The 20,948-nt window shown below is 34.7% G+C and overlaps 1 protein-coding gene across 2 annotated transcripts in view; it reads right to left on the bottom strand.

Annotated features, from left to right (window-relative positions):
* Positions 1–20,948, bottom strand: part of TM9SF3 (transmembrane 9 superfamily member 3) — a 68,317-nt gene that overhangs the window by 4,428 nt on the left and 42,941 nt on the right. For both annotated transcript variants that reach the window (XM_077878167.1, XM_077878168.1), the window contains exons 10-14: positions 12,603–12,742; positions 9,329–9,397; positions 6,470–6,616; positions 5,649–5,732; positions 5,244–5,320 (exon numbers count right to left, since the gene is read on the bottom strand). In XM_077878167.1, coding sequence (XP_077734293.1) covers positions 5,244–5,320; positions 5,649–5,732; positions 6,470–6,616; positions 9,329–9,397; positions 12,603–12,742 — 517 coding nt within the window. The remainder of the gene's footprint in view (positions 1–5,243; positions 5,321–5,648; positions 5,733–6,469; positions 6,617–9,328; positions 9,398–12,602; positions 12,743–20,948) is intronic.

Genomic DNA, 20,948 nt, shown 5'->3' with positions numbered 1-20,948 from the left:
TAATAACTATATGAATTAAAATACATCACTTACAAAGCAAGAATAATTTGATAATGACAAAAATGTGTTAAATGAAAAAAACATGTCTTTTTAAAACTTAAATATAAATTTTTCTAGGTCATTTAAACCATTTTAACATGTTCCCCAAATCATCTGATACCTAATGGAAGTAAGAAGTGATGGGATTCTCTCAGAAAAAGACTGAGAACCATGGCCCAATAGCATTTGAAGCTCTAAAGAGGTATTTTCTGATGGTGTTTTTATCTTTAAATTATAGAAGCTCTGTGGTTGGTAAAAAGAAAGATATATTTGAAGAAGTAGATGAGAGAGACAGGTAAGTAGTGAAATGTTTTTTAATATTAGCTTCAAGTGAGGCTCAAAACACCAGAAAGCAAAAGATTTGTCTGTTTTGTTAGTTATCTACCTCCTATACCTTAAAAGAGTACATGGCACATGATAAGGTACTCAATAAATATTTATTGAATGAATCAATGGGATAGCTCTTTACTGCAAATTATACTTAGGTATCCTCAGAACAAGAGAGCTAGTCAATCAAATCAGAGAGAAGATTCTCCACTGCAATTAGAAATTTACCATCCAAGCCTTCCTTAAGTTAATAATGATACACACACAAACACATACATACACATAGACCCCTAATTAGTTACCTCTGAACTAACTTCTTTTCACCCACTGGTGACTATATGGAAAGAAAGAAGTCTATTTTGCGTTTCCTATATATAAACTGTACCTCAAGGTAACTACATAGACGATGAAAAGAATTTTCTTCTTATAGAAGAGCCCCAGCTAATAAATATAAAAGGAACAACAAAATTAGAATAACCAACAATGTGTTATATGATCTAGGCAGTAATTATCAATGGCTGCTAACTTCACAGTTAGAACCAGTGCCTCCCGATAAGTTTACAAACCCTTATTTAAGTACTGTTGAACAAGTATTCCTGAATATGATCAGGTCTATAGCTCTAACTACCCCTTTACAGGAACTACGGGGAGAAATACATGGAGAAACACTAAATGATACCTCAGCAAAATTCAGAGCGTGGAGAACTCTATAGAAATTAAACAAAAACTCAAGTTTCTTAAATACATTGCAAGGGAAAAGAGAGAACATCAGTAGATTAAAAAAACCCTAAGAAACATTTTAACCAGAGGGCTGGGTGGCTCAGTGGGTTAAGCATCTGGCTCTTAATCTCAACTCAGGTCTTGATCTCAGGATTCTGAGTTCAAGCCCCATGATGGACTCCACAGTGGGTATGGAGCCTACTTAAAACAAACATTTTAACCAAGCAATGCATGGACCTTAGCTAGATCCTGATGCAAACAAACTGTATTTAAAAAAAGGCATGGAGATGGGTGGGATAAATGTGAATACTAACAAAATATTTGAGCATATGAAGGAATTATATATGTGTATATACTAAAATTATATATTATAAAACTACATATTATATAACTAAGTATATACTTATAGTTATTATATGTACACACACATATGTATGTACGAAAATATTTACAGTTAAAAATGACATGAAGTCCGAGATTCAGATCAGAATAAAAAGGGGGATAAGGTGGCATTATGAGTAAGACAAGATTGGCCAAGAGTTGATAATTTCTGACTCAGAGACTCAATATACACACATATTTTTCATTATACATACACACACACAAAAATAATAAAAATTCTTTTCATATATATTTGAAAATTTCCCATAAATACTGAAAGTATTCTTAAAACCCACCAAGCAACAAAGCAAACCTATTTCCAATTATTTTTCCAATTAATAGATATTTATTATAATATGAGGTATTATATTACAAGTATACTTGGAAATAGTGATAATTCTTTCTCATTCTGAAATAGTTATAAAAGAAGTCCTTACAAAGTAAGGAAAAAAACCACTCAATTTGTAAATATAAACCTGAATTCTTAAAACATAAAAAAAAAAAATCTATGAAATTTTAACTAGAATCAAAAATTTAACTGGCCTAATATCACACCAGTCTAATAACCAAATCTAATATCTAATATTCTAGACTTATAAACCGTTGTTCCCCTCTGAGCAGAGACATGCTTAAAAGCAAAACAGTGTCGACCTAGAGAATCATTTTTCCTAATCTTATGAGTATCTCAAGAATAAGCATATAAAAATATGACTTTATAAAAAGGAAGATACTAAATACGCTCTCTAGAAATGTAAATGTCTTGAGAATAATACAAATACACTTTCAAACTTAATTTCCTTACTACTAAAATGCTATGATCAGAATGCGAAAGCTATAACAATCTAATTATTTCCACCTTAACACACTTCTTTTTCCTACATTAAAAAAACAATAATTTTTTTCTTTCAATTGTGGACTTTAAAAAAGCATTTTAGCAATATAACCTGATTAGCATGTACAATTTTTGTATTATGATGACATTTTAATCAGTTCATCTGAACTGTTTCCTCTCCCTCAGCCCCGCCAAAATAGATTAGCTCCAAAGGCACATACACCCATTAAAGAATAAATGTTGGGACACTGCCAGAACAGCAGGGAACTGTAGATGTGCCAAGATTTTCAGGCAGCAAGATGAAATTTCAACAGGAAAAGCACTAAAAAAACTAGCTAAATTCATTCCATTTTCTTTGTAAATGTCAAGATATTATGTCTCTAGGTCTTCCTAAGATCACATATTGAATCAAGAAAAAAAAATTTAACCCTCTGCATAATCCCATGATTCTACACATCGCTGAATGCTGGTGATAATCAAGAAAGACCTCAGATTAAATAAAGAGGAGTTCAAGGAGCAACATTCTGAAGGAAGGCAGGCTAATAATAATACTAAAGGAAACTTCTGATTGCCTAGGGATACACAAGGATGTTCCTGTGTAATACAAATCTAGTTTTAACCTGCAGATCCTAGTCCTCTTTTCCTCAAAGTTCGTTAACAAATTAAGTATTGCAGGGAAAGGCTATCACAGTAGCTATAAATAAAATATGCAGTCATAATACAGAGAACTGTCTCTCCTTATAGCTTGTGGAATTAGTTTTATTACTTTACAGTCAATGTCATCTGTGTATGTGCACACATGATCATGTACATGGTATATATAAATGGAACAGATTTGAACTGACATAAAGCACTTACTTTAGTTTAAGGTGTACAACATAATGATTTGATATGGGTACATATTGTGAAATGACCACCATAATAAATTTCATTAACATCCATCACTTTCATACAGTTATGGTTTTCTTTTCTTGTGATGAGAACTTTTCAGATCTAATCTCTTAGCAACTTTCAAATATACAATATTGTTAACTATAGTTACCGAGCATGCCTAGAACTTAAATCATCTGATAATTGGAAGTTTGTAACTTTTGACCACCTTCACTCATTTTGTCCACACTCCTAATCTCCCCTCCTCTGGTAACCATTAATCTATGGAATGGATATGCTCTTCTGATGGAGGGAAAAAGCAATTGTGGTACCTCAGAGGTCCACAAGTGCCATACCAGAAGCTAGCTAAATTTTAACAAGATTATCATATCTTCCTTATTCTATTGCCTACCCTATAGCTAAAGATAGAATTACCAAAAAAAAAAAAACAAAAAGTCAATAGCAAATAACAGGAGAAGGGGCTGAATTATAAAGTATCTGGAAATGTTTCCATAGTATTAGTCCTTAAGCCTTGCATCATTCTTATAGGGTAACTAAAATTAGCCTCATTTATCAAGTGAAAACCATTCTGAACCTGAAGAAAAGTTAGTTACTGGTATGCATTTCCTTTAAGGTACCTCTGCTTAAACTCAGTGTCATGAGGTTGTTCTGAAGTGAAAACACAGGTATAGAAACCTAAACAAATTACAGACACAGACACACAATCCCAGAACAGAAGGAAGCACCAGGACTGTTAGCCCTCACCAGTACAGAAACAGTAACAGCCATCTCATTGAGCATCCACATCTACCTGTTTACCCACATCCAATCACTGAATCCACAACACAACCCTGTGAGGTGGGTGTTACTTCTGTTTGGCAAATGTGAATGTTGAGGAAGAAAGGTTAAATAATTTGGCCAGAGTAACATGGCTATTAAGTAGAAGCATCAGAATTTGCACATAGGACTGACTGACCCCAAAAGCCTCAGCTCTTCCCATTCCCCACCATGTCTCCCACAAAACTGGGTCTCTCTTAACACTTGATAACACATCTTCATTATACTTGTGCTATACATACGATACAATGACAAATAACTACTCTGAAAGATATTCTCATTTTACAGATGAAAAAAACAAGATTTAGAGACTTCAATATGACTTCCCAGAGCCACAAAAAAGCAGCATAGAGATTTAACCTGGGTCTCTTAGGCTCTCAAGTCCATGCCCTTTCCCTTTATCAGGCTTATTTCCAAAAGTTCTTTATTTTCTAGGTATTTTACACATGCCAGAGACTCTATCGTATGGTAACTATTACTTCTTCTATTTAATGGAAGATTGTGATAGACCCAAAACACAGTGGTAGCATTATCCTCATTTTTTTTTTGTACTTTTCCTCATTTTACACAGTTTGGAGAGCTTGGAAAACTGGATCAAGGTACAGAACATACATGTGGCATGGACAGAACTTAAACCCAGTCTGCAGACATCCAAGTGTGTACTTATAACCTGGACATTGCCTCTTGGACATGGCTATCTCTAGGAATAGCCTTAGAAATCTCCAAAAGGGAATCACTCAGCCAGTATCATAACCTGTTTACATCATTATCTTTCCCAAAGAGACTTAAGCTTTAAAAAGGAAAGAAAAGAAGGGCAGCCTGGGTGGCTCAGCAGTTTAGTGCCGCCTTCAGCCCAGGGCATGATCCTGGAGTCCTGGAATCGAGTCCCGTGTTGGGCTCCCTGAATGGAGCCTGCTTCTCCCTCTGCCTCTCTGTCTCTCTTATGAATAAATAAATAAAATATTTTTAAAAAGAAAAAGAACAAGAAAAAAGCCAAATTTCAACATGAAAAAGAAACTAATTGTGGTACAGAAAACAGGGCAATACAAAATTATTAGGAATGTTAAAAAAGAACATGATGAATTTTTGAGGAATAGTCTAAAGAACTATAATCAGACTCGAGTTTATTTTGTTGTTCCTGATCAAGCCACAGAATGTAATTTCCAATTACTACATTTTTCGGATTCTACAAATCTCAAAGATGAACTCATGATATTCCAAAAATTTCAGAACTTACCACACATTATTCCCAAGGCTGTGCTAAATACCGCCATATAACCAAAGTAAAATGATGTCTGAAATAAGCCATACATCCTGAAATAAGACAAAAAATATATATAGTATATCTATTTTTACTTTCAACATAGGGCCTTAAATTCTACTATTTATTTATTTTTTTAATGGAAGTATAGTCAGTTGACACGTTACGTTAGTCACAGGTGTACACAAAGCAACTGGACAAATCTGACCAGACAAATTTATACATTATGCTGTGCTCACCACAAGTGTAGCTACCATCCATCACCATACAGTGCCATGACCATACCACCGACTATATTCCCTATGCTCAGCCTTTTATTCTTATTGTTATTTAAATGACTTTTGTTTCCTAAATACAAAATGAGAAAATGTCTCCACTTACTTTGTTTTGAAAAAATAGTAGTAAAAGGAATACATGTAAACATAGATCGCAGTTGATGCAGCAGAGAGAAAACTTGTCCATTGCCTGAAAAAAAAAAGTAACTCTTTTGAGTGAATGGCACTGAAACATATTTTAAACCAAAGAACATTATAAAAACATTCTTGAAAATGGATGTAGGGGCACCTAGGTAGCTCAGATGGTTAAGCATCCAACTCTTGATTTTGGCTCAGGTCATGATCTCAGGGTCATCAGGCTCCATGTTGGGTGTGGAGCAGTGCTTAAGATTCTCTCTCTTCTTCTTCCTTTGTCCCACCTCCCCATCCTCCACCGTGCTCTCTCTCGCTCTTTCTCGCTTTGTAAAATAAATATTTTTTAAAAATCCACATAGATGGCATTTAAATATATCAATAAGGAGAAATCCTAAGAATTGGAAGGAGAGACTCTGAATTTTGTCAGATGCCCTATTATAAGTGACCTTAAGTAAACCACTTCATCAGAACCATCTCCTTTTGTTCAAAATGGAGCAATGCTTCCTCATAAAGTTCTTATCACATCAAGCACTTTGTAAAAATATATAACACAGTGACAATTGAAAGTACAAAAACTTTTTTGTAAAAACAAAAACAAAAACAAAAACTTTTTTTGTGGCTGATATTACTTTTCCTCTAAAATCTTCATCATTTTTATAACTAAAAAAAGGTTCCTATACTATCTTAAGGAGCAAAATTTCTAAACAGATCTTTTACTCTACTTGATACACTTCAAATGGCATCTTACTTGAAAATAGAGTTCCAAGGTTCCTCCCTGATATAAGTACTTACCACCTATAATCCTCTGCATTTAGTAGAAAGTATGTGCACACAATGGTCACACAGACGGTCACAATGCACAGGATGACCAGCACCAGCATCATGAAGCCATAGACATAGTAGATCTTATATGCCCAGAAAGATGTGAAGATGAAATACCTTAACAAAATGCAATAAAGACAGTTTCTAATCTTTATTCTTGAAGCTCACCCTTTTGCTAAATCTCATATCTTCGTTCTCACTTTCATCATACTTAAATCTCAATTATTTTCTTTCAAGTAACTTCCAACAGTTTCTTTTACCCTTTTTTATCTATTAAGTCCTCCAAAAATCTCTCAAAAATATTTTCTTGGATAATCTTTCAAGAACAGATTTTTTAGTAGGGCATTCATCTCTAAGAAAACTGAATAAATTAGAAGCTTAAAGGAGTAAAATGTGGCAAAGAAAAATGAAAATAGCTAAAAATTCTTATCTGTAAAATAAAAGCAATTCCCTCATTCTTGCATTTTTTTCTAGATATGACACTATTCAGCAATGTATTTTATATTTTATAAAACACGTTAGTAAATTTTAAAAAGTATATTTGATAGAGTAATAATGTATAAAACTAGAAAAATAATAATAATTAGAAAAAAAAAAGCCTAAAGAAGCTTCCTGCTGTTTTTGGAAGACAGTAAGAGATAACAGTAACATTTTACACAAAGAACAAGACCCTCAAGGTAATTCCATTCCCCAAGTCATCATCAGAAAAGGATCTTTTTGTCTTTTTTTTTTTTTCTTGTTCTGTTTAGCTCACTTACTTGTCACTGATTCTTTCAACAGATATTTAGAGGCCCTGCCACATGACAGAGAAGCAGTGAGAACAGAACTGTGAAGATGACAAAGTCTCTACTCCACTCTCAAGGACAGGATGCTCTGTAACATGTGCTTTACCAATGCACCTAAGAGGGGCAACTTACCAGTTTGGTTAGGGGAGAAGTGGTAGTGAGAAGAATCAAATAAGGCATGTGGGGATAAGGGGAGCCAGAAGAATGGTCCACAAACAGCAAAGGCAAAACTTACAAATATGTGGAAAAAGTCAAAGTAACTGAGTATGGCTACAACTTCAAATGAAGGAGTGAGAGCTAGGAGATGTGGCTGGAGAAGCAAATGAGGCCAGATCCTATAGTATGAAAGTCCTTACTGACTATGTTATAGGGTTGGGACCTTACCTCAATGAAAATGAAGAAAAATCTTTAGCAAAGAAGTGACATGATCAGATTAATACCTTAAAAAGATCACTGTGGCTACCAAGAGGAGAATAGACTCAAGGGTGGTCAAAACAGAAGAGAATTTAAGGATATAGCAGAGACACTATTCAATGGAACAGAGTACCTGAGAAAACAGGAAGAGATGTGATCCAGAAGGTACTGGGAAGAGGGGTAGGACAGAAAAACAGAGGTTAAGTCAGGGTGACGATACAAAGCAGTATATGAGCCTAGAAGTACCAAAGAGGTTCCTGAATTGGCTTTATTAAGCCACAAGCTAGCGTGACATACACTCCAGTCCCTCTATGGTACTGACTAGTATCCATGGCACACTCACAGCTGGTAGGTGACCCAAATCTATGTCAATTGTGCTTGGTGGTGTAATTACATAATTTAATTGACTATTACACACACCAATAAACATGATAACAAAAGGATGCCTGATTTCTATGAACATTATACTGAGTGTTTTGGAGAAATGAAATAAGGTGAGTCACTTAAAAAACAACATAAAATTAGGTGTGGGTGAGAGAACTATGAAAGTCTTGGGGTGAGATGTATAAATCTAGAAGGATTCTGCACTTAGAATACTTGAGACAGGTCTTGATGTTCTTGTTCCACCTTAAAAATGCTGGAAACACAGAGGATACACTGTGAATGCCAAAGGGAAAATGACAGAAACATTAACAAGATATAAATCAAAGACTCTGGCTCTGTATTTAAAAAAAAAAAAAAAAGAGTGAAAGATATGCTTTTAGTTGTTTTAAGTTAAAATACAATGTTATATATGAACTTTTTTTTATAATTGAGCCAGCTTTTAATTAACCAATTACCAGATCTAATCATGTCTGTTAAGGAGGTGTCCACTGTAGGAAAGAATCAGCAGTGGGGCATCTGGAAATGTGTAAGGGAATTCTGAGTAGTCGCAATGACTGGCATTTCATGGGCAAGAACCAGAAGTATGTGACTGTTCTTGAGAAAGTCCTATATAAAAAAATGTCTTGCCTAAAATGCCAGAGCATTCCCATCAAGGAACATTGGGATACAAGCTGAGGAAAGAAAGACATATTTTGTAGCGGTGACTAAGGATGCCAAGTATCAATATCAAGCACAGTACTTGGGCACAAGGTGGCATACTTTCCACCCCCCAAACTCCTACACATTTCTCAGCACTCCTGTAGACCTCAGTGGAAGGAGACTAGAAATATATGTATCTGAAGACGCCAAGATCTAGATTGACTGGTTGGTAGGTAATGCTTTACCTAGTTCCCTGGACCTCAGAAATACTTTAAAAATATAATAAAAACCAGTCATTCCTTCTATCATGCATGTGATCAAAGACTGGTCTAGTACTCTCTAGCATGCATTCTTTGATTTCTAAGATTTCCTGTTAGGTGAGAAGAGTCTAGAACATAATACAAAACATCTAATTTCACCTGAATATTTGAGACCACAGCAGAAAACTGCTTTTAGGTAGATTATGTTAGATCACTTTCTGGGAGCGATGAAATAATAGACTAACTCTGCTAGATGCCTTCCCTCTGATGGTTCAAAACCTACCATAACTCCTAAATTCTCATTACAATTACATCCCTCAAAACATAAATGCATTGCCACAACTTACATTTCAATAAAGATTGAGCCAAAAGGTAAAATTCCTCCCAGGCAGACAATAACTGCAGGCTCCATGAACCTGGAAAATATTAAAATCAGCAATAAACTTCTAGTATGATTTTCACATTACAATATATAAATCCAGATAACAGGAAGCAGATGCTGGGTACTTAAAAAATAATCTAAGGCACAGGAACAAGCCAGTAAAAAGAAAAACAAAAATTCAAAGAGGCACAATATAGAGGAAGGACCTCAAATTAGCCATAGGTTATAGTAAAAATTCTGGCATAAAAGGCCGAGATAAGAATTTGGGGAATATAAATTCCTGCCACCAACAGAACTCATGAAAAATTCTAAGTATTTGCTTCTGTTCTACATCTCTCAGTAACTTCTAAAAACTTTACAGGCATTTATTTATAGAAAGCCACAGGAAAAGAAAAGTCTTGAGAGCCCTAATTGTGGCCTTGCCATCATCTTTTCCTTGCCATCGCTTTCCTTGGTTCAGAAATTTGTTTTCCTATGAATTATACAATTAAGGTATTATGAGTTCTGACTTACAATGGAACCAGAGTGAATAAAAAACAAAATTCAAACTTCATTCACTCAACAAACATATATGATGCAATTGGTAATTCTCCACCTGGAATGCCTTTTCTTGTCATTTTTCTCCTGTAAGCATGGGCTCAAGTGTTCTCCCCATGAAGTCCTTCCCAAGTTTCCCAGAAAAAGGTGGGCCCTTCCCCCATGCTTGCACTGCCTCTTGAACATAATTCTGTGGCAGCACTTACTACACTATCCTGAGCTGTCTAATTACATACATATCATACCTCACTAGACTATAAACTCTGGCAGGCTGAAGCTCCTCACCCAGTTAATCCCAGTGCCCCTTGGCACATAAAAGATACTAACATACTATCTCTGGGATAAACAAATTAAAAAACCAAGAGGAGGGGCACACTTGGGTGGCTCAGCCAGTTAAGCATCTGACATGACTCTTGGTTTCAGTTCAGATCATGATTCAGGGTCGGGAGATTGAGTCCCAAGTCAGGCCCCACACTAGGCAGAGAGCCTACTTAAGATTCTCTATCTCCAGGGATCCCTGGGTGGCGCAGCGGTTTGGCGCCTGCCTTTGGCCCAGGGCGCGATCCTGGAGACCTGGGATCGAATCCCATGTCGGTCTCCCAGTGCATGGAGCCTGCTTCTCCCTCTGCCTATGTCTCTGCCTGCCTCTCTCTCTCTCTCTCTCTCTCTGTGTGTGTGACTATCATAAATAAATAAAAATTTAAAAAATATATAAAAAAAAAAAAAAGATTCTCTATCTCCCTCTCCCTCTGCCCATCTCCCTACCACACGTGGACATGCATATATACACTCTCTAAAAAAACTAAAAAAAAAAGAGAGAGAGAGAAGAAATAAAAGAGTTTGGAAGCTGGGAAAACAACAAAACAAAACAAAACCTTAAAGGCCATTTAATCTAGTCTTATTTCCTTCTTTTATAGGAATCTAAGACCCACAGAGGTTAAAAATGATCTTCCCAAGATAACATAATCCATGAGAGCCAGATCTAGTATTCAGATTTTAGATCCCATGTAATTATATGATTATGGAAAATACACACATAAGCCTTCCTCCAACTAACTGTGACCCATGGTTTGCAAGGTCATATGTTGTTCCTTCTTCTCCTTTACCAGTCCTAGTAACCTAGAATCTAATCTTGATTTCAAAGAGAAAATGTACTTTTAAAAGGAACATGGACAATTCTAAAACTAGAACAGATCACCTTCCTTTAAACTAGAAGTGCTGTTTTTATTCAGCCTCCATTTCTATAAATGACCTCCGAGTCTACAAAAGACTATATATGTAAGTACCTAAATATAAATTATAGGGAAGCCCGGGTGGCTCAGCAGTTTAGCGCCGCCTTCAGCCCAGGGAGTGATCCTGGAGACCCCGGATCGAGTCCCACATCAGGCTCCCTGTATGGAACCTGCTGCTCCCTCTGCCTGTGTTTCTGCCTCTCTTTCTCTCGTGTGTCTCATGAAAAAATAAATAAAATCTTTTTTAATAAATGAATATAAATTTTGTCTATTAAGAAGGTAAAATATCTAGGAACAGAGGCTTTTATATGTGTGTGTGTGTGTGTGTGTGTGTGTGTGTATCCCTTATTATGAATATGTAGAGTCTAATGTGCAGTTATTCTTATGGATAGAGAATATAATAAATGTATATATCGTAGATTGTTCTATTTTTGTCCACTAGTAAGAATCAGGAAAATGAAGAATGCAGAATAGCATAAATCAGCACCAAAATATTTAATTTACTAATTTTAAAGGGCAATATATTTATGAGTTTAGTTTGTTCAAATTTGAATTACAAAGATTAGAAATATAACATATTAATGACGTCCCATTTTATGTCTGAATTTTAAAAAATACAAATTGTCCAGTTAAAAATCTACCAAGAATACTTTCAAAGTGGATTGATTAAAAAAAAAAATCCTGTAAACTATATGTATACTTGTGCCACTAAAGACTCTCTCTTCAGCTATTTAACAGAAATACTCATCATCCTTTGTCAGGATTCATCTTGAATTCCGGAACACATATTTGGATAAAACGTGACAGAATGTATTTGGGAGATTCTAGATTATCCCAAAAGACACAGGACATTAGGTCAGGAAATTGGAAATGATCTTAGTCCTAATTCATCTCTCAACCAGCACAACATATGTGGTTATAAATGTGTGTCAATATTATTAGAATAATAAAATATCTGGAAAGGAATTAATAAGCTAAGGGTTGGCAAACTTTTTCTGTAAGGTTCAGATAGTAAATATAGTAAATATTTGTTTTGAAGGCAATATGGTCTCTGTCTCTGATGCCACAGTGTAAAAGTAGTCATAGATAATATGTGAATGAAAAGGCATAGATATGTTCCAAGAGAACTTCTTCAAAAACAGGCAGCAGGTCAATTTTGTCCTGTAATAAAACTAATACAACTGTTGCAGCTTTAGTTCCCACTCACCTCTATGCACTAATGTACTTATCAAAGTGTTTAATTTATCTGTAAATGGCACCAATATTCAGAAAGTGAAATAAGGATAGAATTGATTACTACTACTAACAATATAGATTGAAGGAAAAAGTAAAAAGATAAATTCTTAAGTTCAAACTTAAGACATTCTAATAAATACAGGCCAATTCTAAAAGATATATATATATATAAAACAGCATTAAGAGTTTTTCTATTGTGAGGAACAATGACATAAAATTTAGCATTCTCTTTACCATTTTTTCTCCGGTATGGGACGAGGCACAGCATTGACACGACACGGAAAGTTGGGCTGACCTGACAGATTTCGGCCAAGTATTGTACCAACAAGATTTAGAGGAAGAATAACAAAAAAACAGATGCAACAAACGGCCACCTGTAAATTAAATTAAGATGTTTATGATTACTCAGAATAACATTAATAAAAATAAAGAGGACACTTGAAATTTAAACACAATTTGATCACAAAATAAAATGTTTAAGTTCAATATAGGTTAAAATTGTGTAAGATATACACTAATGAAAAGAAGTAAACAATGTGCCTTAAAATATTGGAATTGAACTAAATACAAATAGAACTGCTCCCCACCCACTGCAGTTGCTCCCATTCTCTGTTCTCCTATGCGCTCTCTGCTGTGGTCCTTTTTTCTCTCCTGTCACTTTTTAATTGTCATGCTTCTAACATATCCTTTATCTTTTCTCATTATAAACAACTTATTTACTTGGCTGCATTTTATTAAGCTCAGGGAGCTTTGCATGTTATTTCCCTATTTTATAGAGGAAGAAAATGAGACTTGGAGAGGCAAAGTAACCTCTCATGCCCACAACAGCTAAGAAGTGGCTAGACGAAAAACCTCAGTTCGACCTCTCCCATCTCAGAGACTGTGCTAGTTTCTATTCCACACTGCCTTAGTATCTTAACATCACAGGCATATCTCTATTTATGCAGAGATGGGGCATACTAAAATGGTAGGAGTATTTTTCTGCCCATCATCAGTTCAAAGTCTAACATTACAGGGAAGACCATATACAGTCTAGAACCAAAGCAGTCAGTTAGGAAAATAATTATTTCTGTGATTTTTGTCTTCATATAAATCTGGGTACTCAAGGATACACAAGCTCTTTTCCAACTGGCATCTGGTTAAGACCACTTCACTTTCAACTCCTATAAAATGGGCAGACTGAATTGCTCCTATGATCACTTTCAGTTCTACATTTTAGGGCTCTAATAAAAAGCAAAAGTGAGACAAAGTTGAAAGAAAATTGTGAAGAAACTGAGAGAAATGAAGAGTTGTGGAGTAGAAAATCCACAGTTATTACATGAAGAGAATCTACTGTGAAGCAACATTAGTGGAAGTCACATCTTCATTATATCCTTTTGTGTGTGCTTTAAATAAGCCAGAGGGTATCATCATTCTTTTAGATAAAACTTGTATAAATATATGAGAGTTAAGAGAGTCTTGGAATTCCATTTTAAAGATCAGGCTTAGGAACTCAAATTATTGGTATCTCAGTTTAGACCTACTAAGTATTTATGCTCATAAAATAAGTGAAATATGAAAAATAAGCTGTTAAGATATATTAATCAACAGAAAATATTGCAAATTATACATTGTCTCATACACAACCAGGGGATGAATTGTCTTGATTTTTGCTGTTGACTGCTTTCTTAATTACTGAGATGTGCTTTCATTAAGTATACAAGACCCATAAATGTTAACACATTGTAATAAGGCCTATGTATTTCCCTCTTAATTTACCAGAACTTTAATTTCAAATAAGAAATGAAGAGAAGCTGAAAAGAAAATTCCTATGAAGAATGACATGGTCCGGGAGAATGGTTTTCAAATTGTTCCACAGAAGCCTCAGGTCCTGCTGAAAAGCTTCCGGAATTCCACAAGCATTTAATTTTAATATCCTTTGGAAAAGTGTTTTTAAAAAATATTTTGAAGTGTGATTTAAAAAAATATAGATTCAAAGGAGTTCTGTACTGAATAATAATACACTGAAGCTACCTACCATAACGAGGTTAACTCATTTTCATACAGATCTGAGAAGAGTTTCTCCTGCTAACTCTGTGTATCTATTTGGACTTCTCATAAATGTATCATTGATTAGGAAGGTCTGTAATGCTACCCTGGCTCTTTTGTTCTCTCTCCTCTCCCACCAATCCAATTCAGCCTGCACACATTTGTTCACCAAAAGTTGTACAAGCAAATGCACTCTAGCACATGTGTGTGACAGGGAAGTGATATGAAGGCATATATTGCTGGTGTGCTCATTCAAAGGCTAACAATAATTGATAAAGAAAAGTATAACAGTCTCATCAAGACATTATCAACTGTTCAGTACTTGTCTAATTTTCCCTCTTTTCTTGTCTGTTTTTTTTTATACATGATAAAGAATGTGAGCAGTTTGTTAGAAACTGTTAGTGACTGAACTGTGAAACCAATTTTCTATACCTTTATGTTCAAGTTCTCGATGAGTTTACTTGAAGAATTACTCTGAGATTTTAAGGCAAGCTGTTAAAAAACAAGTCACATGAACTAAAAATCATCCGTGATGTTGGGATTTTTCTCAATACCGATATTTGACCAAATAAATTGGTTACTGAAGAAGATATGACTGAGCTCTTATTCATACCCCTGTATATTAGATCTGTATTCATCACAACTACATTGCTTCACATTAAATTGAGAATGTTAAATTATTGAATTTGCAAAATTTATTTATACTAAAAGATTCATGCTTCTATCCATTTTCCATATTGGACTTCCACAAGTTCATTTTAAAATGAAAGAAAAGAAAGAGAGAAAGAGAGAAAGAAAGAAAGAGAGAGAGAAAGAGAGAAAGAGAGAAAGAAAGAAAGAGAAAAGAAAGAAAGAGAGAAAAAGAAAGAAAGAAAGAGAAAAAGAAAGAAAGAAAGAAAGAAGAAAGAAAGAAGAAAGAAAGAAAGAAAGAAAGAAAGAAAGAAAGAAAGAAAGAAAGAAAGAAAGAAAGAAATCTAGCCACTGAGAGTTCAAAACAACAACAACAACAACAACAACAACCACCTAAGTCTATTACACTGTGAAAACTCTGGAACTCAAACCAATATAGGGCCCTCCCCAGCCTCTGAGCCACTGTTCACAGACTAACAGCAAACAGGGGCAGTAGGGGGAGGACAGACTTACTCCGGGTTGAGGCCTCCTCTATCTACAATAAAAGCAAGTCAGAAACAAGGACTGCCTCTCAGCACTTAATACCCCAAAATACCAAATGCTAAACTCTTCTCAGTCTCAGTCACAAACCAAGAACTTGGCGAATACTTATTCTAGCTCTGCTTCCAGACTGGCCTTCTATGAAATCCATGATGTGAGTGGAATAGAAAGGGAAAGTGCATCCCAAGATGGGCTCTTTTGAAATGCTAAGGAATATAAATTTTACTTATGGTGACACACAGTAATCGCTTTTAGGTAAGGTGATTCTCAGGAAATATACTGTCTTATCAAGTCATTATGTTTATGCATTTCTTCAACACCTGCTCAGACTAGACCATTTTTATCACTCCTTTTCTACCTCATACATTTTATGCCTTTAGGTCTACATAAAAATTATTGAGCTTCAGTTTAAGCATTTTGACAATAGGACCTAGTAATCAGGGCATTGCCAAGTCAAACAAATGCCTGTAGGATATCGATCTATTTTATGAGATTATTCTCAATATGCTAATAAGTAACTTCCCATTCTGCTTTTTGGACTTCATTACCCCAACAGAAACACTGAATGTGAATTTAAAAACATATCTGATGAATCTAGCATCATCTTGATATCAAAACCAGAAAAAAATAAAATTACAGACCAGTATCTTTCATAATACAGATGCAAAAGCTAACAAATCTTAGCAAATGGAATCCAGCGACATATAAAATAATAACAAATTGAGATTTATCAAAGAAATGAAAAATTGGTTTAAGATTCAAAAATCAATCAATACAATTGACCAGACTAAAAGATGAAAATCATGGAATATCTCAAGAGAGACAGAAAAGGCCACTGCAAAATCCAATCTCCATTCAAAAAACAGAACAAAAAACTGTCAGCAAACTAGGAGCAGAAGGGCTTCACCAACTTGATGGAGGGCATCTACAAAAAAAATGCAGGTAACACTTTACTTGATGGCACACAACTGGATTATTTTCCTCTAAGAAGGGGAACAAGGCAAGAAAGTCTGCTCCCACTGCTTCTGTTCAACACTGCACTGGAGGTTCTAGCCAGTGCAATGTGGCAAGAAAAAAAAATAAAAGGTATACAGATGAGAAAGGTAGAAATGCAAGTGTCTTTACTCATAGATAACATGATAATCTATGTAAAAAAAAACCTGTAAGGCTGTACAAAAAAAAAAAGAAAATAGAACTAATAAAGTTGCAGGATGCAAAGCCAATATACAAAAACCAATTAACTGTTTTATAATATACTCTCAACAAACCATCCAAATTTGAAATTTTAAAATATACCACTTACAAATAGCATGAAAAACAGAACATACTTAGGGTTAAGTTCAATAAAAGGTGTACAAAATTTAAACACTAAAATCTACAAAACACTGCAGAGAAAAATTAAAGATATTTAAGGATGTCAAGAGCTATACTGTGTTCTATAATTAAAAGACTCCACATTGTTAAGATGTCATTTCTTCCCAAATTGATCTATAAATTCAACACAATCTCAATCAAAATCTCAGTAGCATTTTTGTAGAAACTGACAAGGTCACTCTAAATTTTATATAGAAATGCAAAGAACCTAAAAGTACCAAGACAATGTTGAAAAAAAAACTGATTTCAAAACTTATTGTAAAGCTATGGTAATCAAAACAGTGTGACACTAGCATAAAAACATGACAAATTAATCAATGAAAGAGAACAGAAAGTCCAAAAATAGATCCACATTTATATAGCCAGTTGATGACCAACAAAAATACTATGGCAATTCAGTAGAGAAAGCATAACTTTTTCAACAAATGGTGTTAAAACTACTAAATAGCCATAAGCAAAACAAAACAAAACCCCTGACCCTTGGCTCATACGATATACAAAATTAAGCAAAACTGAATCATTGACCTTAAATGGATCATATTTAAGAGCCAAAACTAAAAATTTCTAGCAGAAAACACAGAAGAAAAGCTTACTGATCTTTGCTTTGGCAAAAGGACAGAAAAGCACAAACTATAAAGAAAAAAAAATCAATAAATTAGACTTACTTTTGCTCTTCCAAAGATACTCCTAAGTGAATGAAAAGATAAGCCACAAAATGGGAGACTATACTTCCAAAATAAGTATAGGGCAAAGGACTAGCACCTATAATACACAAAGAACTCTTCCACGCAACAAGATAACAATCTATGAAAAACAGGCCAAAGATTAGAACAGTCATTAAAAAAAATATAGGGATGGCAAATAAGCACACAAAAATATCAACATGATTAGTTACTAGGGAAATGCAAATTAAAATCAGACAACAGGGGACACCTGGGTGGCTCAGTGTTTGAGTGTCTGCCTTTGGCTCAGGGTGTGATCCTGGAGCCCTAGGATCTAGTCCGCATCAGGCTCCCCATGGGGAGCCTGCTTCTCCCTCTGCCTGTATCTCTGCCGCTGTCTCACATGAATACATAAATAAATAATTTTTAAAAAAAGACACCAATATATATCCACTAAAATAGATAAAATTAAAAAGACTGACCACATCAAGTGCTGGAGATGATGTGGAGCAACTAGAACTCTTATATAATACTAGTGGGAATATAAAATTACAAAACTACCGTGGAAAAGTTTAGTGGTTTCTTCTTTTCTTTTTTTTACTAGAGTCAACACACGATGTTACAGTTTAGCAGTTTCTTGAAATATTTAATTATTATATGATTCAGTCATTCCACTGTAGTTATTTATCCAAGACCATTGAAAATATATCCAACACAAAGAGTTGTATATGAATACTCATAACTTAAGCTTATTTGTAAGCGAAAAACTGGAAATAACCCAAATGTGCATTATTCGATAAATGGATAAACAACTGTGGTATATCCATGGAACAGATGGAATACTATTGGCAATACAAAGAAACAAACTATTAATACATACAACATCAATAAACCTTAAAATAATTTTCTGAGTAGAAAAGGACAAAAAAGAACATATCGTATGATTCTATTTAGATGAAACTGTAGGTAATACAAACTAATCTATGATGACAAAGAGTGGACTGGTGGTTACCTGAGAAGGAGGGAGGGACGGAAAAAGGAGGATAAAAGCGGTGAATTACAAAGGTACACATCAAAACTTCTGGACTTTACAAATACCTTCTTTTTTTGATTGTGGTGATGGTTTCCCAAAAATGTACATAAATCAAAACTTATCAAATTGTACTCTTTAAATACATATTAATTATATCTCATTAGGGTTGTAAAAATAGACCCAAGAAAGGCATAAACATTCTATATTCACCACTCTCAGAATAAATCTAGAAGTCCTCTTGGCAGAAGAGGAGGAAAGAAAATAAACAAAAATCATCACTGCGGCCAGCAGCACCACACCAAACAAAATGTGATTTGAGTCAATTACGCTGCACCTGCACGAGGGCAGAGTTTCTGCTCTGTAAAACAGGAATAATGCATTATCACTAGCTCTGCCTATCTCTTTGGGTTCTTCTGACCAGGTAAGATAAGGGGTATGAAAAAGTTTTGTAAACTGAAAATGCTACACAAATGTATCTGTCCTTATTCATCTCGTCAAATTTGGCACCCCATTTCAGTCAGGTGAGATTATTTTAGATTCTGTCTTCATCATTTAATATTACTAGTTTCCTCCTTGATTTCACATCCTTTTTCAATTTAATCATCAAATCACTATGCCTTTATACAAATCATTAACAATTATTTGAATTGGTCCAAGTCAAGAGTCTACTGACAGTATGTGACACATTATTAGTAATATCATCCCAATTCTTCAATTCTATAATTACTTAATTACACATCTACCTGACTGTACTATTCTACCTATATTTCTCTATCTTGTCTAACAAGATCAATATTTTATATTCCTTTATTCTGTCTACTATAACCTACCAAAAAGGGGAAATGAAGTTGTTCTAGTATCTTTGTTTTAATAAATCCATAATAGCTCCTAAGGTTTATTATTTCTGTCATTTAAAAAATTAATTTTAATAACATTCTAAAATCTTATGCTTTATCAAATTCACATTTGTAAGGTAGAATCCACTTTCTTCCTTTCCTTTCTGGAAAAGTAAATCTGCTTATGTCCAGTTTTATAAAGTTTCTGTTCTCTTATAATTCAAACATTACTTATCATCATGATTTCTCAGTATGTCTAAAAGGTCACTTACATAAGCAGCAAACTTACAACCAAGGTAGCTGGGTACTCCTGTACCACCAATCCCCTTACCTATCTTGGGCTTCATTTCCCCCTTATTAGGGATTATTTTCCTCTTATTTCTTCTTGTATAAAGGTTATTTTATTTAATGAATAAAAAGAGGAAGAGTGAGTTTTAATCATTCTTCTTTCACTCTGTCATGTCACTGATCCCATGTAATGAGCCTGTGGTCTTGCTACAAAAATATCTTTACAAATTCTTACTTGCCTTAGCATTTGTCAAAAGTTCAGGTTAGTTAACAGAGTTTTTCTAACACTATAGATCTTTATTATTCCTTTACACTTAGGTTTACTGTATTCTTCTCATAACCTTTGAGAGATCATAAACTGGTACCTCTCCCATTAATCTTGGTCTCCAATTTTTCCTCACTGTGGTAATTTCTGATCATATATCATGAACTTCGTTTTTGAGAGCCATCGATTGTTAAGCCATTTTCCAAGTTACAATCCAAGACTTGGATTACGAGAGAGCATTTCCCTATTTGTAAGATTTGATTTCCCAAAACCTCGGGCATATTTCTGATAATATTCAAGATGTCCCTCCAAATTAAAACAGACTTGAAGATGACAAATACAATATAGCTCACTCATAACTCATTTCTTCTCTGCCAACTATTCTACCCACTAAGAGACAAAACAATAAAGTATAATAAGTCAAGGATTTATCAAGTGCATGCTGAGCTTAGTATTAGACTAGAGAGGTTACTAGTTCCTATGCTACCTTGAACTTTGAGCTTTAAAACCCTGCAACTGGTTCTTTCTCCCTTGAAAGCCTACAATAAATAACATCAAGTCTAGGATCTGAGATTTACAGCCCACAGAAGACTTCATGCCTAAAACTTATTTTCAAAACATCCTGAGAAACCCTTCTCATTCCCAAGAAACTCTCACAGGACCAAACACTCTAGGTACAACACTCTAAGTCACTCTTGAACAAATTCCCAAAAGAAAAAGGTTTTATCTTCCCAGAAACAATCTGATTTCAAGTGTACTCTCTTTCTTTCCCTGTAGCCAGAACAGATCTCTGGCCAGAACACTCCAACTTCAGGATCAGGTATGTTCATCTCTGGATAGTCCATGACCCCAAATTTTATTTAAATGCTCTCTTTACTCTTCTTGTAACTCTTGACTTTAGGCACCATCCCTTAAACCTAGGAT

Source organism: Canis aureus, chromosome 29 (genome assembly GCF_053574225.1).
Source record: "Canis aureus isolate CA01 chromosome 29, VMU_Caureus_v.1.0, whole genome shotgun sequence".
NCBI lineage: Eukaryota > Metazoa > Chordata > Mammalia > Carnivora > Canidae > Canis > Canis aureus.
This window is presented reverse-complemented; position numbering and strand designations above follow the sequence as displayed.